Source organism: Melospiza georgiana, chromosome 1 (assembly GCF_028018845.1).
Source record: "Melospiza georgiana isolate bMelGeo1 chromosome 1, bMelGeo1.pri, whole genome shotgun sequence".
NCBI lineage: Eukaryota > Metazoa > Chordata > Aves > Passeriformes > Passerellidae > Melospiza > Melospiza georgiana.
Genome location: NC_080430.1, coordinates 109,191,156 through 109,208,570, shown reverse-complemented (window position 1 = coordinate 109,208,570; position 17,415 = coordinate 109,191,156). Strand labels below are relative to the sequence as shown.

Below are 17,415 nucleotides of genomic sequence, written 5' to 3'. Positions count from 1 at the left end.
ATATCTCAGAAATCACCCTCTGTGCTCTTTCCCTTTGTTCTAGGGAAGCTTCTACACTAATGGGTCTTCATAGCAATGGCTCAGGACCAGTGACTAGCATGTAGATGTTGCAGAGTCACAATGAAATGTCATTTTGAATTCCAATGAAAGACACCTTGTTTTAGCCATGGATATGGAAATCCTTAATTTCCATGTCAGGAGAAAACTTCAAAGGGTATAATCCCCATATTCTTTCATGCTACAACAGAACACAGTCTACACACAAGGTTATACCTGTAAGTATTTTAAAGATGTTGGTGGCATCTCTGCCAGCTGCACAAACTGCACTGCAGACTCATACAGACTCTGGAATACAGCTTTCAAGGCTGATGTCTGACATCTCACCTTTTCAAAGCCAGTGACCATCTTTAATTGCAGACACCACTGTCCAGCTGACAGCACAGTTCCACCCACATTAACATTTCTCAGACTGTCTGGGTTGCTCTGAGCAGTGTTTTAAACAAGCACCATGTACACACCAATAGCTCAAGGGGTTTGCACTCCAGCAAAGGCAGCTGCCTCCAGTAACTCCAACCTGTCTCTGGCTAAGCATCTTCCTGTGCTAGCAGCAGGTACCAACTCCTGAGATAGCCAGTGTAGACACAGGCTTTCCAAGCACAGAAATCCAGGAAAGGGATGATGCTATCTCTTCTAGGCAGGATGGAGCAGACTCTGGGATCCTACTGTTTGAAACAGTCTGGAATAATGGACACCACACATCTTTCTCAAGAGTGTAAACAAAGTCCCCTCTCCCTCCCTTTCTCCAGGAACTAGACACAAAGTGCTAAAACTGCAAAATTCTGAAGCCAAGTTCCACATGCTGCTCCACCAGCAAGTCTTATCCAAGCTGTTGAAGACTAGCTGCTCATCAATGTATTTTGGTGCCCAGATGGATATCTGTTTAACAGTCTAGCAACTGGGCCCCCTTAGTTTTCACATTTTCTGATGCCTTTTCACAGAACACAGGCCCACATTTCAGCATTAAGAGTTCTCCTCGACGGCGCATACAGCTGAGCTTCTTTCCTTGAGAACACATTTATACCCACGTAATTTTACAGTTATAGTAGAACTCTTAAGCAAAAGTATAACTGTATGACCAACAACAAACAACCAATAGGTTTTCTGGGCATAGTTACAAGATGGCAATACCATTTCTATTTGGATTCAGAGTGTATTTATTACACTTGAATCCCAAGAGGTGCTGCTTTTATTATGTGTAGGCATCAGGGATTCTCAGCCAACACTGTGCATGGTGCAAATAAGGCAGAGCCCCATTTGATATTGTGATAGCATCTAGCTCTTGTCCTTGGGCCACACCTTTCAGCAACTGGGATCATTTCCCATCAGCATTTCCCCATTGCATCTTTGTGGTTTGCAACTTTGCACCTTGAGGCTTGGTTCCTTTCCTATCTGAGTAATCAGACAGTTCTAGGACTGTCTACAGCCAAGATGATCTGACTTGAGCATTCCCTGGGACCAAAATTACCTCATACAGAAGCTTCAAACATTTGCTGGGGACTCAGCTGATGGCAGTGAAATAGTACCTCAAAGGAGCAAAGTGACACTTCCTTACTCTCAAGACAATTCCTACTGCACTGAAAGAAGCATTGAGTCTCTATACCACATTATCTTGTGTACTCCTAGTATTCACTGGAGTGAAATTCTTCAAACAGCAAGTTATGTGCTTGGCACACGGCAGCCATACATGTAGAGCAGACAGCTTTCTAAGGACCAGAAGGTATGCCAACACCCTGCACTTGCCATTCCTGGAACAGCCACTGAGCTGTTACTGAGAAATCTGAAGCTGAAATGTTGAACCACAAATCTTAACTTTAAACCAAGAGTTGCTGAAAACATCATTGGTGTTTTAAAAAAGGACAAGAGCAGGCCCCTCTAAAACTCTGTCTCCTTTAAGTAAGAAGAGACTCAAGTCAGTTAATTCAGATTAATTTTACAATGTGACATTTGTTTCCTCATTGCTCACTTGGGAACCAGAAGAAAGCTGAATTCCACTTCTGAAAGTGCAAATTCATTCCTTGGCTGGTTGGTTTTTCACTTGCAAACAAGGGATCAACACTGAATTTTAACACTGATCACCACCTTGCTCTAAGTGTGACGGAGCAAACAAAAATGATTGCAGAAGACAGCAAAACCTTCATGGGAAGCATTACCTTCTGTCTACACAGATATTGTGGAAACTGTCACCAGAACTGTGTGATATTTGTCAAGCGCCTGGTATGGCAGCCATGTGTAAAGGTGTTCTGAGTGCACTAACCTCCTTGAACAGAGAACATGAGCTGCCCTACTGAGTAATGCACCACTCACCACCCACCATTCACCATTCACGGGACCTGGCCTCCAGGGCTCGGGCGGCAAACTGCCCCCGGGCAAGCTGCCAGGGAAAGCCTTCAGGTGCTGTGCCAACCAGGGCATGCTGTTTCACCCAGCTGTTACTCTAGCTTGGACACCCACCCAAGGAACGCTGACTTCCCAGGCGACTCCTAGGAGCAGCCAGAACTAATGAAAGCATCTCCTCTGCCCCCACCAAGCTGGAAGTGTGCTCTGGAAGAAGCCTGCAAACATGAGCTGTGAAAATTAAGTGTTACCATATCATCGGACTGTTCTTACAGCACAGTAAGATCACTGAGCTTCAGCAGTTCTCCAGCCTTAACAGACCCTGGATTTCCTCACTGGCAACAAGAATCTTCCATCTATTGCCATTTTTACCACACTTCAGTTGCAATAAGAGACTATTTCCTCAAGACACCAGTGGAAAAGATCTGTTAGTGGACTTTGTTCTAAAGGTGATCCAGATAGCAGAGCAGACATTAATCCTGGCAACCTGAATAGTAAGACACTTAAAAACATCTATGGTGATCTTCTCAATTTTGCAAATTACACCTAGTTTTCTTCTAACATCATCAATTTTCAGAAAATGCCAAGAGAATTCTCAAAAATGTATTTGCCTTTTGCTTTTGTCTAAATGGTTAAGGCAGTACTAATTATTCATCTTTGATAGTTATCAAAAGTGTTGCAATTTACATCAAAACTTGCATACACACATCCTACCCAGGCACAGCACAGACTCCAGCCAAGTGGCATAAAAAATACCTGGTTCTCTAAAATGCCTTAAAAATCCTGGTATGGTTGCTACTCAAAATAACAACATATGAGCTTACCAAGATTTTATCAGCATATTTGGGAAAAAGAATACTGAAACATAATTAGTATTTCCTCCAGCTGTCACCTGTGTGAGTGATGCTATTTTTACTGCTACAAGCTGAAAGGTCCTTTAAATACTGCAAAAGTAACACAAGTCATGCTCACGTTCTCTCTCTTTTAAGGATTAAAAAAAAGTTTACTGTTCACCAAACTGTGGCTGTAATTCTTTGCAATACACTCCAATTGACTGTAAAATCTGAACAGCATTTAACATTAATTTTACTGAGCATCATAGTTCCATGCTTCAGGTTTCAGAATGCATCTAATTTTTTTTCCTGTGTGTTTGAAAATCATAAATCTAGGCATTAGCTTTGCATCTTCTGCCAAGATTTAAATCTTAATTCCCTCATGACTGTGCATTTAATCATATGAAGGCATTATTTTGCTAGACATACTCAGTCCTGAAAGCAAAATCAAGTCCTACAGTGCAGCTGAAATTCCAACTAGTTACAGCACAACACATTTCCTCGCTATTATCTAAGTTTGACTTAGTTCTTCAAGCCCACCAAAGCTTTGCTCACCCTTCCTCAGGAAAAAGAAAGTTGATCAGTGTCACCTAATGTGAAGAGAGAAGTTTGCAGAGAATCCATCCCCAGAAGCCTGCTAAACACAGGTCGTTATTGGGATACAAAAAGTTACAAGCACTGATGTAGCCCCTACTGGTCTAAGCATAAATACTATGCTCAGACTTCACGGGATTACCAACATCCAGAAACTGCATACTTTAAAGGAATTTCTATGGTTTTCTGCCTGTTGAAACAAGAAACCTTTAGAGAGCCTACTCCTACTCAAACATAATGTAAATCAAGAAGTATTTTAAAATCAGCATTTCCTCCTATTCTAAAGCAACGGACCAGATACACATATGAAAATATTGAATTCCTCATATGGTTTTACCACTGAAAAACTACAACTAGAACATGACAAGGGAGATTCACAGCACTCTGCATGAGACGTATTAGGTCAACTTCAAAAGCAGAAGGAAGCATAACCCCAATGTTTATCAGCCCTTACCTCTTCAGGTTATCTACCTTATGTTCTGCAGACAATTAAGAGAAACTCGACAAGACCAGGCTCCATCCCAGCCCACTGCAGTTTTGGAATACCCACACTGGGTCTTTCCTTCCCACCCACAGGAGTGCACATGCTGCCTGCCTGCTCCACACCACACAGCCCAGCCGCCTGACACAGCAGTGGCTGCGCTTTCTGAAGTTACCCACTATCAGCCTAGATAAGCTGCAGGCAGTGGAAAACCTGCCACAGACGAGGCAAAACATCCAAGCAAAGACAACTGAGCTGCAAACAGAAACCAAGAAGCTGAACTTGCTGCTGTTCCCCTCTAAGTCAGGTGCAAAGGAAACCTTACACGGAGACCATGCCTCACACCACACTGCTAGTGAAATTACAGCACACTCAGGGCACCTCCTCTTTGCTGACACCGTGCTTGCTCAGCCCCACTGGTGTTAGCAGTAATGGAAAGCATAAAACAGAAACGCACACACCAGAGGCAGCCAATGCTACAGTGCAGAGTGATGGCAGCTGCTGCCACAGCCCTGTGTGGCATCAGGTGAGGTTTTCAAAGAATTTTCCTGCTCTAAGCAAATTGAAGGTAACAATGGAGGATCCCTGGCATCTGGTTCAGTTCTGTCCTTTTTCATGGCATCAGCAGAGAAGCAGATTTATATACTAAATGTCCTCTGAACACCTGCTTGTAATGAGCATTCCAGGTCCAGGGATAGACTGAAAGTACAGACACAGAAGTGACAAAAGCCTAAGTTCAAGAAAAGTAAACAAAACCGAGAAACAACATTCTTTTTGTTGCTTTTATGCTCTTTTTCTACCCTCCACTTCTCCAAAGCAGTGTGAGGCCCAAGGACACTAAGGTGAACTATAGACATTTGTCACGGCCCTTGTCTCTCCTTCCCCTTCCCAATTATTTCCTCCTGTCTAATAGCACAGCCCATCCATTTCTCCCCCTCATTAAGCTCAGGTTAACCAAGGACACAATTTCTTGTTAAGCAGATGGTCCATGACACGAGACTTTTGCAGGTTTGTAGCATCAGCACAGGCCACATGGAGCTCAGGACTGAGGCAGCGCTGCGCTCACCACGCCGCTCTGCTCTCTGCAGACCCAGACTGCGACGTGCAAAGCCTTCTGAAATGCTGCTAGCCTTGTGCTCCTGTCAGCAAAGAGGGCAACTGAGGAAAGGTCCCTCCGGCAGATCAAATCCCCTTCATTTGGGAGGACATAGTCCAACCACTGTGTCTGAGAGCTAATGGTATGCACGATAAGAAGACCAAAGCCATCCCTGAAGTCAGACCAGCTGGAGTCCCACTTTGTGCTGAAGCCTCCAGTGGTGGCCAGCCAGGGATGGACTGGAGCAGGAGGATGGCCTTGGGTATCTGCAGCACTGCTCTGCTGAAAACCAGCACTTTGTAGAGGAAATTATAGGAAGGTGATGAAAAACCCTTGTTACTCATCAGCAAGCCCGAGTCCTTCAAGACTAAGAGAACTTGTAAAACTCAGTGGTCTTTCCTGGGCAATCAGATGAAAAGAGGCACTTGGCAAATGGGCAATCTCTGCTCAGGGACATGAGGAGTCAGTCATTAGCCAGTCATCTGCTTTTCCCAACTCCTGGCTTTATTCTGAGCAAGAGGAAGGGGGAGGTAGAGATGGAAGAGAAGGAGCAGTATAAATCCCTGATTTCCATGAACCTCCACTGCCCTCCAGGTCACAGAGGCACACACAGCTCCACTGATGCCCTTCCTTGCCCAGACTGCAATAGTGTGGAAGCAATGGCCACTCTGGGTCACAAGCAGTCCATCAGAAACTCAGCATGACCAGTAAGGGCAGTGCTGCCCAGCCTTCCTCTGAACAAGCCACCTCAAATACTTCCCTCTAAAACTCAAGGGAAGGATGTCTTCTGGATGCATTTTTCTTAACAGGTGCCCCAAAAGATGAATGTCAGGATTTTAAACCTAAGTGCATCCTCCCTTCTGTAATTTATCCTGTGTGGCTAGATTTGGCAGTTTATTTGAAGTAAAAACTTTTCAAGCCTAGGAATTTGGTGGTTTATTCCACTTCTTTTTCTTAACACTGCTAGCTAAGTCTTGTAGCTTTAATGCTATCCATCTTGCATTTTTTATTATTAATTAAAAATTGAATCCACCTAGAAGACAGAGGTAAAATACTAACACTTTTTCAAGACAGAATGCATTTTTATATAACCTTGCAACAATTACATAGACAAATTCCCCTGAAACATTGATCCATTTGAAATCTGACAACGTCTAGTTTCTTCTGAAGCACTGAAGCCCATACTGTTATTTTTATTTACAATGCTGCAGAGTACCAGCACCTCTGAACTTCTGATACAAAGGCTGCATTGTCCCAGGAGCAAGGAAAACAAGCTGATGCAACTGAGGAGTAATACTACTTTTGTGACATCTGCTTCCTACCACAACACAAGTCAGAGGACACTCAACAGTATACCTGGATGCAATCAAACCTAAGCTACTACAAAAAAACTGTAAGTTTTGCCAACTTGTAGTTCCCAAACCACAGGCAACTCACATGATCATCCACCTTCACAGAAAAGTGTTTAACTGAATGTCAATACATTCCAGAAAGCAAAAGTATTAGGTACAAAACCTGTAAACCTGGGAAGCCCTGCTACAAGAAGTTAATATATTTCCACTATGGTTCATGTCAGAGGAAAGCTGGCAAGGATTTAAACTCACCCTTGACTGCTGACTACCCAGACATTACAGCATCATGAGTGCTGGGAAATGTACAGCAAAACTGACTGACTAAAGACTTTTTTTTAAATTAGCATTATATATCTCTTTGGGAGGTGCATGTCTTTGATAAAGACATTAGGATTTAAAAAAATGAGGAAAGAAAAAAAAAGCAAATATGCACTACCAGCACAGGAATTACTGTAAAGCCAGTCATCCTTTTCAGTAACCTGAAAGTAATTGCAACAGATGCTCCAACAACAGAACTGTCCTGGCAGGAAATAATTATAGCATCAAATAGCAGTGAAGTCATTACATATCTTGGGGTCTCAGCAGAGAGAGACCAAAACCAGTGGAAGCAAAGTAACTTTTTCTTTTTTTTTTTTTAAGCACTTAAGCACAGCCCAGCAGGGAGAGATGAGAAGATCAGAACCAACAGCACGTTCTCCCTCTTAAGAGAAAGTACAGGTGGAAGACCTGGCAATCCTCTGTTGCTATCCAAAGTATTAAGGTGTCCGTATCAGCACTGTGCAACTCCTACGTTAATATTTTCACTGCTGCTATAGGAAGCACATCTGTAAGAGTAATATCTCCCCGAATCCTTACATTTCCCACAGAGGGTTTATAGAAAAAAAGGGTTTCAAGGAGCAACACGTAATGAACTTTCAACTCTGTCCTCCTCAGGCACGGCAGTATTTTGTTCCATGAGCAGTCGCATCGGCCTGGTTGTGCCGGCGACAAGAATTCCCGCGGGACCGCCCGGTCGGGGGCGAGTGCGGGCAGCCGGACCCGCTCGGTGAGTTACGGAGCCGCCCCGCAGCCTGCAGCCCACGCTCACACCCCCTCCCCGAGGTACTCCTTCATCCCGGTTCCACCAGAGCCTCCAGCAGTCTTTTCCAAGTCACACATAAGGGTAACTTGGCCGCTGAGTTTTTGGTTACTTCTCCTGCTCTTCGTGCTATCCAGCAAAGTAAGGAGTTGCATTTATCCAGAGACTTCCAGATTCATCCTGCAGACAGGCTGTAAGCATCCCCAGCGCAGCCACCCGACTGAGCCCAGGCAGACCGCCCATGCCCCGCAAGGCACACGCACACGCCGGTTCCCAGAAGTTTGGGGCAGACAGGGAGCCCGAAACACACACGGCCACTACATCACCGCCACCCCCGCCGCCCTGCCCGTCCTTCGCCACGGCTCGTCTCCAGCAGCAAGGGCAGCGCGCCGGGCTCCGTCCTGCCCCACCGAACCCCCGCCAGCGAGGACCGCGACAAGCCGGCTAAGTCGCGACATGGCACGTACCCCAGCCGGGGCAGCCCGGGAGGGATCACTCACCCGGGGGCAGCTGCAAGTTGGCCGGCAACTGGAGGGTGGCTGCGGGCGGCCCCTTGGGCGCCACTGGCCGCGGGACGCCGGGAGCGGCCCCCCGCACCGCCGGGGTGCCCGCGGGACGCGGCGGGGCGGCGGCGGGGCCGGCGGGCACAGCGGCGGCGGGGCTGCCCCGGTCGGGCGCCGAGCCTGCGGCTGGGGCGCAGGCGGCCGCCTGCTCCGGGTGCCCGCCGGGCATGAGCCTGACGGGGGCCGCCGAGGCGCTCATGGAGGAGGAGGCGGCGAGGGGACCGGGGGCGGCCGCGTCGCGCAGAGCCCCGCGGCGCCCCGCAGCATCGCGGGCGGGGGGCGCTCAGGCGGAGCCCCGGCCGGCGGCTCGCCCGCGGAAACACATGGCAGCGCCGCTCCGCCGGCTCCCGGGCGCCGCGCACGTGGGCCCGGCCGGCCCGGCCTCCCCTGCCGCCGGCGGGAGGGAGGGAGGGAGGGGAGGAGGGAAGAAGGGCGGGCCAATGCCGCCAGCGCGTCCTACTGCGGCGGCGCCCGGCCCGGCCCCGCCGCCCCTTTGAGCCCGCCCGTGTTTATGGAGCCATGCGGGCTCCAGCGCCTGCACCACGCTGAAGTTGGCGGCGGCGGAGAGAGTCCGGGCGGCCGGAGGGGACGCGGCCGGAGCCCCGGGATGGGGGTGAGTGTGCGTGGCCACGGCAGAGCTGCGGAGCCTCCTCCCGCCGTGCCAGCCTCCGGCCCGCCTACCTGCGCCAGACCTCCCTCCCCCGGCTGCACCTGGGCTGCAGGTGTCCTTGGGCTTGCATTCAAAACAAGAGCGGCTCCGGCAAGTGTCAGAGTTCGTCCTGCCGTGATGGGAGCGTGCTGACAGGCCGAGACTGCAAAAGGAGCACGGATCTGTAGGATGAAGGGGACAACGCTGTCCCGTTTGACCTTCGTACCCGGGGCTCGACTTGAAAAAAGACGGAGGGAGGATGTGGAACTCAGTCCCCTTTGTAAAGCAAGGGGGTGATCCTGACAGCATACACACGACACAGCTCTAAAAACAAATTTTAAAATACAACGGAAAGTTTTTGCACGTGTGATAGAGAGCTCAGCATGACCTTCAGTAATTCTGCTTTGAGGTCGTTGTGTATCATAACCAAGTCTAGATTAAATTTCAATTCATTCTGAAGCATGCTGATGGCCATGCTTTATTTTATGCATAAAATTTAAGGGGTATTGCTTATAACTACCCAAACTGAGCACTGCATAAGCAATTATAAAATACAGGGCCTATTGTATGGCTGATTAAAGTGGTACAAAAAGCTCGAAGTAAAAAAAAATTAGGAGAAAAAATAATAATTAGTCTTATATTCAACTTCCCTTGCAATGATGTTTTTCAGATAGAAAGGTAGACAAGAAAGGGAAACACTCCTCTTCTTGGCCATTTTGAGTAATAGCTTTGCTTGATTCCACAGCGTTAGTGCTTTAAATTGCTGTCAGCAGCAACAGATACAGAGAAGAGAAATTGCTCACCTTTTGCCATGCCTACTCTATTCCAGAACAAATCAGCCCAAAATCTCAAAGAGGTGGCAGCAGCAATGGTCAGTTTCCAGGTGTCAGAGCAAGCTAAGAAGATGGTGAAAAAGAAGAGGTGGTAACACAAAAGAGGGCATCCTCTCTACCTTTTACAGCTCTGCCAAGTCTGACCAAATTACACAACTTCTTACCCATGTGAAGCTGTGTTACACACATAAAGTAACAACTAGGGTACAGCGAGTTACCTCCTACATGCCAGAGGATGCACAGAGACCAGGAGAGAGGGGTGCTTCAGTTTCAGCAAAGACCAGCAGTGACTGATGGCAGAAGGGAAAAGGATGCAAAGCAAGGCATCATGTTTATTATTCTTGGACTTCAGGAAGAATGGAGTTGGCTTCTTGCTTAAAGCCAAATTTTTACCTTCTTGCAGCCATTGAACTTTAAAGGGAATCTCTAAAGATCCCCATGCAGATGCTCAGGAGTGAAAGTGCATCTGAAGGAGGCAAAAAGAACCAGCTAAAGACAACAGAATTGTATGCACCAAAGCTGCAAAGCACAGCAGTGTGTGGAAATGAGAAGTAGAAAATACAGCATAGTGAGAGAAAGAAATACACGAATCAAGGAGCAAAGGAAGCAATATGAAATGCATTACAAGAAAAGGCATACCACAATTACAATAAAGAGGAAAAAAATCCATACCTACAAGATGTAGAAATATGCATATCTTTAATACAATTAAAAAGTTTAAGTGCCATAAGTATCTTGTCCAAACAAGGCAGAGGCACCCATCATTGTATGAAACTGCACAGGAAATAAAAGGAAGAGTCCTTTTCCCACACTGGAAACATGTTATCATATAGGTCCAGTATGGACTCTTTATTAGCAAAGTTAAGGGAAATACAAAAAGTCATTCAGAACAAAAAGGAACAAAGAATCTGGAACTTGAAAGCTATTTTCATAACTGAAAGAGGTTACAGCGCATGTAAGGAAGTTACTTTTGTCATTACCTGGAGTTCTGGAGTTTTAAAAAATCTCTATTCTCTTGGGTAAATGCTACCATCAAAAAAAAAAAAAAAAAAAAAAACCCCAAAAAAAAAACCAAAAAAAAAAAAAAAAAAAAAACCATACATTAAAAAACTCTGAATTAAATCATCATTCTTGTCTATGCTCTTTTTTACCCCGAGACCTTGTCTGTGGGATACTAAACATGGTAATTGCTTTTCAAAGTCAGCTGAAGATGCATCTAAGCATGGAACTGTTCCTTCCAAGAACACCCAGCCTTGGCAAACCGACCTGCTCTGCTACTTCCAATAACCCATGAATGGGCACATCTGACATTCATAAAGAAGTCCCTTCTTTACCTTCCAGGCACAGGAAAGCATTACAGCAAACAGCAGCTCCGATTTCCTTTCCAGGAGCTATTAGGTTAGATACTGCCCGTAGTTTGCTCTGCATGACCTGTTTCCAACAGCTGAGACCTTCACAATGCACATTGAATCAGTCTGTGCTGTTTTAAGTTTCTGGAGGCTTTCAAATAGCATATTAAAACAGAAACCACCCTCCACAAAGCTACTTGCCCTCCGAAATCTCTGTCCACACAGCCGGCCTTAACTCTTCCAAAGACGGACATTTTTAAGTTCTTAGGTGTTAAGCCAGTTCCACATACAACAATGGTTTCAGCTTCCTATAATCCTAAAAAATCTATCTAGTATGCTTCAAGGGTTTTTAATCTGTCCATGATTCTTTTTACAAAAGTTTTATATTCTCTTAGTTAGAAAATCAGGAATAGAATACATGAGCAAAAAGACTAAGTTAGGGGAATCAAAGTTGTACATGTGTATCTATTTACTAATGAAAACAAAGTGAAATTGCAGATAGCTATTTAATATCAGCAGTAAACACACCTGCATTTTGGTTGCAATTTCAGTAGATTTGTTTGTTTGTTTATAGTCAGAGATACAGTCTGCCCTGGGTTTTTGTGTTGACTGATGATCTTTTTATGGAGGTGCCTCTTTCAGATATTCAGGTCACAATGTATATACAGATCTGCGTAAGTCAAAGTCTTTGTTCCATGAGGTACAATACCCTGCAGCTTTAAAACCTTATAAAACATTTAAAAGTACAACCAGAAGGTATAATAAAAGAACTGGGCATACACTTTTATACTTTTACATAACATAAAGCTTGGTTGACTATACTGAGCTACTAACAGCAAGAGAGCTAACAGTGAGGCACATGAAGTCCCAGCAGAGGAATTCCTGTCTGGCTGTGCACCTGCAATGCCAGCTGATTTGAGGAACCCCAAGCTACATCACAGAGTCATAGAAACATGTGTTGGAGAAGACCGCCAAGACCATCAAGTCCAACCATTACCCTGCACTGCCAAGTCCATCACTAAACCTTGTCCCTCAGTACCACACATACAGATTGTTTCAATATCCCCAGGGATCATAACTTAACCACTTCCCTGGGCAGCCTGTTCAAATGCTCAGCAGCCCTTTCAGTGAAGGAATTTTTCCTAATCTCCAATCTGAGCTTCCCCTGGCACAATCTGAGGCCATTTCCTCTTGTCCCACCACTTGTTCCTTGGGAGAAGAGACCAACTCTCACCTGGCTACAGCCTCCTTTCAGGTAGTTGTAGGGAGCGATAAGGGCATCCCTCAGCCTCCTTTTCTCCCAGCAACTCCCGTAGCCATTCCCCAAACAATTTGTGCTCCAGACCTTTCCCCAGCTCCGTTGCCCTTCTCTAGACATGCTCCAACACCTCCATGTCCTTCTTGCCTTGAGGGGTCAAGAACCGAAAACAAGATTTGAGGTGCAGCCTCACCAGGAGCAAGTACAGGGGGACAATCACTGCCCTGGTCCTGCTGGCCACACTATTCCTGACACAGGCCAGGGTGCCATTGGCCTTCTTGGCCACCTGGGCACAGCTGGCTCATGTTCTGCTGGAAGTGATCTGGTGAGGTAGGAAGGTCTGGAAAGCACGCACACCTCACAAGCTTAGCTCTAAGTAAAAAAGATCAGAAAACTAAGTGAAAAAAGGAAGAAGGGAAGAATAGGCATGAACAATAGCCATGAGGAGCTGAAAATATACAATAACAGGAAATAGGTACGTTAAAAATGCTTCTACAAAAGAGATCCACAAATTAAGCTTAGCCATTGGGCACAAATATATTCTCAACAGAACAGAGAATAAAATCAATTGATCTCAGACTTAATATGGTAAGAATTACAGAACTATACTATGAAATTATTCTGGATACCACTTGCTATCCAGTAAAACTCACTCAAAGAAAAGAGTTTTATCACTGATGCTGCAGTGGTCTACAATAATACAGCATTATGTATTCAAGCATTATGTAAGGTGACATTGCTATTTTATTTATTTATTTATTGATATTGCTCATGAATAATGTACAGTATTGCAACACTTAATAAATGAAACAGAACACAAATAAAATATTTACTGGATTCATAATACCACTGAGCAGTAATTAGCCTATTTGCAAAAATTACAATAAAAAAGGAGGAAGAAGAGGTTCTGACAGTTTTTACATATCCTGTACCACTAATAACCCAGGCCAACCATCAGCTTCTGGAAAACACATCAGTAATTTTTTGTGGCAAATATATTTGCGAGGAAAAAAAAATCCTCTTTTTTATACAGCTCAAGCATATTGGAAATAGCACAACTCTAGCTCTATCACGTTTCAGGAAAACCTCAAAACAGCTCAGACAGAAGAAAGTTCATTCAGCAACTCTGTGCACTGTGGACAGTTAATGCCTCTTAGAGCTTCAAAAACATTATGGTGTCATAATTGTTCTGTGACTTAGATCTTTTTCCCTTCTCCATTTCTGTAACTTGCATTTCAGTATCTTTTGCATTAAAAATCTGAGTAAAACAAAATTATTAATGCCATGGATTTCCAATTGTGATGCTCTGATGTATTTTTCCTTTATCCTCACAAGTATCACATTGTATAAAACTGTTGCAGGAGTGCTGTGTTAAATTTCCACCTCTCTGTGCTTGCATATTGTCTTAGATTAAGGAGGTGCATGTTTTTTAGCTGAACTGCTGGTCTCCCACTGGGAATTCATAATTTGATTCACCCTTAATGCATAAAGAGCATAAAAGCATAGAAAGCTAATGATTTCTGAACCTGGAACTGCAATCTTGTTTCCTTGTTTTGTTCCATGGATAATTCAAAGAAACTGGTTTACTTGATCAAAAAGTGCCTGCAAAGAATGCCTGGATTTATCTTTTTTTTCCTTTTGGTCATTAATAAAAATATTGAGGTTTTTTCCTTTCCTCTTCCTTCCTTCACACTGTTCTCATATCTGAAGGGGGAAAGAGGGGTATTTTAAACTTTGAACAAATGTTAAAACTGAAAAATTAGTCTAATTTCAAAAGCATTAATGTAAAGCAAATTGTTTGCCCTATGTAAACATTTGGGAAAATGCATTTACGTATTGCTCCCTCCCCTATTTTTTCTGTGCTGTTTCCAAAACATCCAAGTAACAGTCACTTACTGTACTGTCATACTGGGAGAGAGGAAACGCGTACTGAATTTCAAAGCACGCACTCGTACAATTTGTTATTCAAGCTGAATACCTAGAGACAGGCAACACTCTGGTGCTCCATCACCCTCATTGTAAAAGAAAAGAAAATTAAACAAAATATCCTGATGTTTCAGTTTGAGCCTGTTAACTCCAGTCTTGTCACTGAACACCACTGGCGCTGTCCTCTTCATACCTTCCCATCAGATATTTATACACATTGACTTCATCTCCCTGAGCCTTCTCTTCTGCAGGCTGAGCAGTCCCAACACTCTCAACCTTTCCTCACAGGAGAGATGCTCCAGTCCTTTTATCACCCTCGGGGCCCTTTGCTGGACTCTCTCCAGTAGATCCATGTCTCTCTTGTACTGGGCAGCCCAGAAGGGAATGCAGCACTCCCGGTGTGGCCTCACCAGAGCTGAGCAGAGAGGAAAGTTTGTCTTCCTTTAACCTGCTGGCAATACTTTATAGAGGTAGTATTACAGTAACTACTATGAAAAATGAGAATACCGCATTCTGATAATATTTTAATGCAAATTTTTATATAATATATACCCTGTATCTTCCACTTGTGATGGAAACAGAAACTATTAAGCTACAAAGGGACAACATCGTGTCAGAAACACTGTGGTAAGGATCACTGTTTCATAAAACACTGCTATAATTTTCATCATTTTCAAAGACAATGATAATGACTTATACAACCCACACAAGTAGCATGTTGCCATACACCTTCCTACACTGCTTCCTGCATGAAGTGTTCCCAACAGTGCCTTACACTATTATAAATCAGCAGCAACCATGATAGCTCCCAGCACTATCAATCTACAGAGACACTACAAAAGTCACCTAACATTGTACCTCCAGATGTTAGGGGAGATTTCATACATCAAGTTGAATGCACAGGTGTCACCTGGAATAATTTTTGTGAGAAGATTTTGCATACCATTTATATAATTATTTCCTATAGAGTTATTAATACATACCAGGGATGGCTGGTTTCTCCTTATTATAGAAAGTTCAATGCTTTTTCCACCAGATTTCACAGTGTAGCATATAATGAAAACATTACAACAAGTATATTTACCAAGTATTTTGCATTTTCATGAAGAAAAGAGGCCCAGGCTTTTCTTGAAGCTTTTAGCATGCACTTCACACTGGATGACTTCTCAGCCAATTTGATGGTGTCCTTTGAGCTCCTGGAGCAGCTCTGGGATACTCCTGTCCCAAAAACTCTTACCCAGCTTTAGCATTGCAATTGCAGATGACAGAAAGGAAGTTGCAAATCTCACCACAACACACATGAACTTACCTGCTTAAACTGATCTTATAAAGGCTCACATACATTTCGCAAAGGGACTCTCTCACAGTCACTGTGCAACATGCAGTGCATAACTTTTCTGTCTGCCAGGTCAAGACTCTGGTTGTTAAACTCTGCTAACATTCCAATACTTCATCGTAGGATTTCTAGGAACATAAATACATGAGAGCAGCAGCAGTTCTCAACTATTTTTATGCCACACGTCTTTATTCTCTGGCAACTCCTGTTAGCCAGAACCTCTTCTGATCAACAGCTATGGAAAGCACAAAAACTTCAATCCTTTAACACACTCCTGTGAGCAACAATTGAAAGAACTCAAATTCTGTCCATAGTAGAAGCATCCCAAGTAAGCTGGGATGTAGACTATTTCATTATCTATATTCAGCATTTTAGGAATGCCATGGCTGAATTAGGCAGGGTTTTTTGCAAAAACAGCCAAGAAGCTCAATTTGAAAGAACTGCAAAGTTTGGTACATAATTCTTTACATCAGAGAAGAAAAAAGGCATTCACAGGGTTTCTCTCAAATGGAATTCCAAACTTTTTCCAGTTTCATTGGCATCTAAATCACTGTCAACTTCCTAGTGAATTGAAGATTGTCCACATGGTCTAATGTGCAAGACCACGTGGACAATCTTCTAGAGCTGTGTTTTCTTTTCTTACATTATCTAGAGATAATGTAAGAAATATTTGTAGTGCTTCAATGATTACCTTTCCCACCCTGAAGTTTAATAATAAAAAAATTTCTAATATAATAGCACTAAAAAAACCCCAGTAGCATTTGTTCATTTAGAAGAGATGCAGAAAGTGGGCAGAAGCTTCACCTGGGTTTACTGAAGAGCTGATTATGACCATTTTCACCTGTGCCATGATTTCTCAATAAATGGTATCCCTGGTGGTCCAACTGCCAATACACATTCACCAGTCCTGAAGACAAGTATCATCCATCAGCATTTTTTTAAAATTAAAATCAGAATGGCAAGAAAGGTGTTCTGCACTGTGTACAGTGGGGGAAAAAAGTATATTCAGAGATGGGAAAAGCAGATGGGACAACAGCTTCCCTGCTTTCTCTCTTTTGGGAATCAGAGAATGTGAACAGTAATCCAATTAACTACACTCTTGAGACAAAAACTAGGGAATAAAAGGCAAATACAGGCAGGTCCTAGCAGGACAGGGAGCCAAAAAGGTGTGATGGGCACATCAGAGTATAGAACAGTAGAAGACTGCAAAGTTAAACACCATCCCTTGCATTGGTAAGTAACTCTGCTACTCTATTCTTACCTTGGGAAAAATAAAACCACACAAACAAACATGCAATACTTAAGAAAGGAGAAAAGAAGTAATTAGGACTTGTCATTACCTTTTGCCCATAACCTCCAGTAATGTGAGAGTTAAGCTGATCTAAGTCAGTGCTGTGGCTTTGCTCTTTGAATTGCTTCCTCTTCTCAGTCTGTGGCTCTCACCTGGCCTGGGTGAGACACTGCAATAAACCTTCTCTGGTTTTCCTGGCTTATCTCTCTGCCCTGCAGGGCTTCCAGCCTGCTTTACCACACCTCAGCCAGGCAGCAAGGCCAGCACAGAAGGGACAGTGGGAGAGCACAGCCTGGGTTGGGTAAGGCCTTTGCCTTGAGGTGCCAGGTAGCAATGCCCAGTTGGTTTAGGGGTGCCATGGAACTGTACAGGGGGATGATAT

General features: G+C 44.2%; 1 protein-coding gene across 1 annotated transcript in view; it reads right to left on the bottom strand.

Moving 5' to 3' along the window:
* Positions 1 to 8,590, bottom strand: part of TAF4B (TATA-box binding protein associated factor 4b) — a 71,083-nt gene extending 62,493 nt beyond the window's left edge. Inside the window, exon 1 of the mRNA XM_058029649.1 lies at positions 8,329 to 8,590. Within this exon, the coding sequence (XP_057885632.1) occupies positions 8,329 to 8,590 (262 nt within the window). The remainder of the gene's footprint in view (positions 1 to 8,328) is intronic.
* Between the last annotated feature and the right edge of the window lie 8,825 nt (positions 8,591 to 17,415).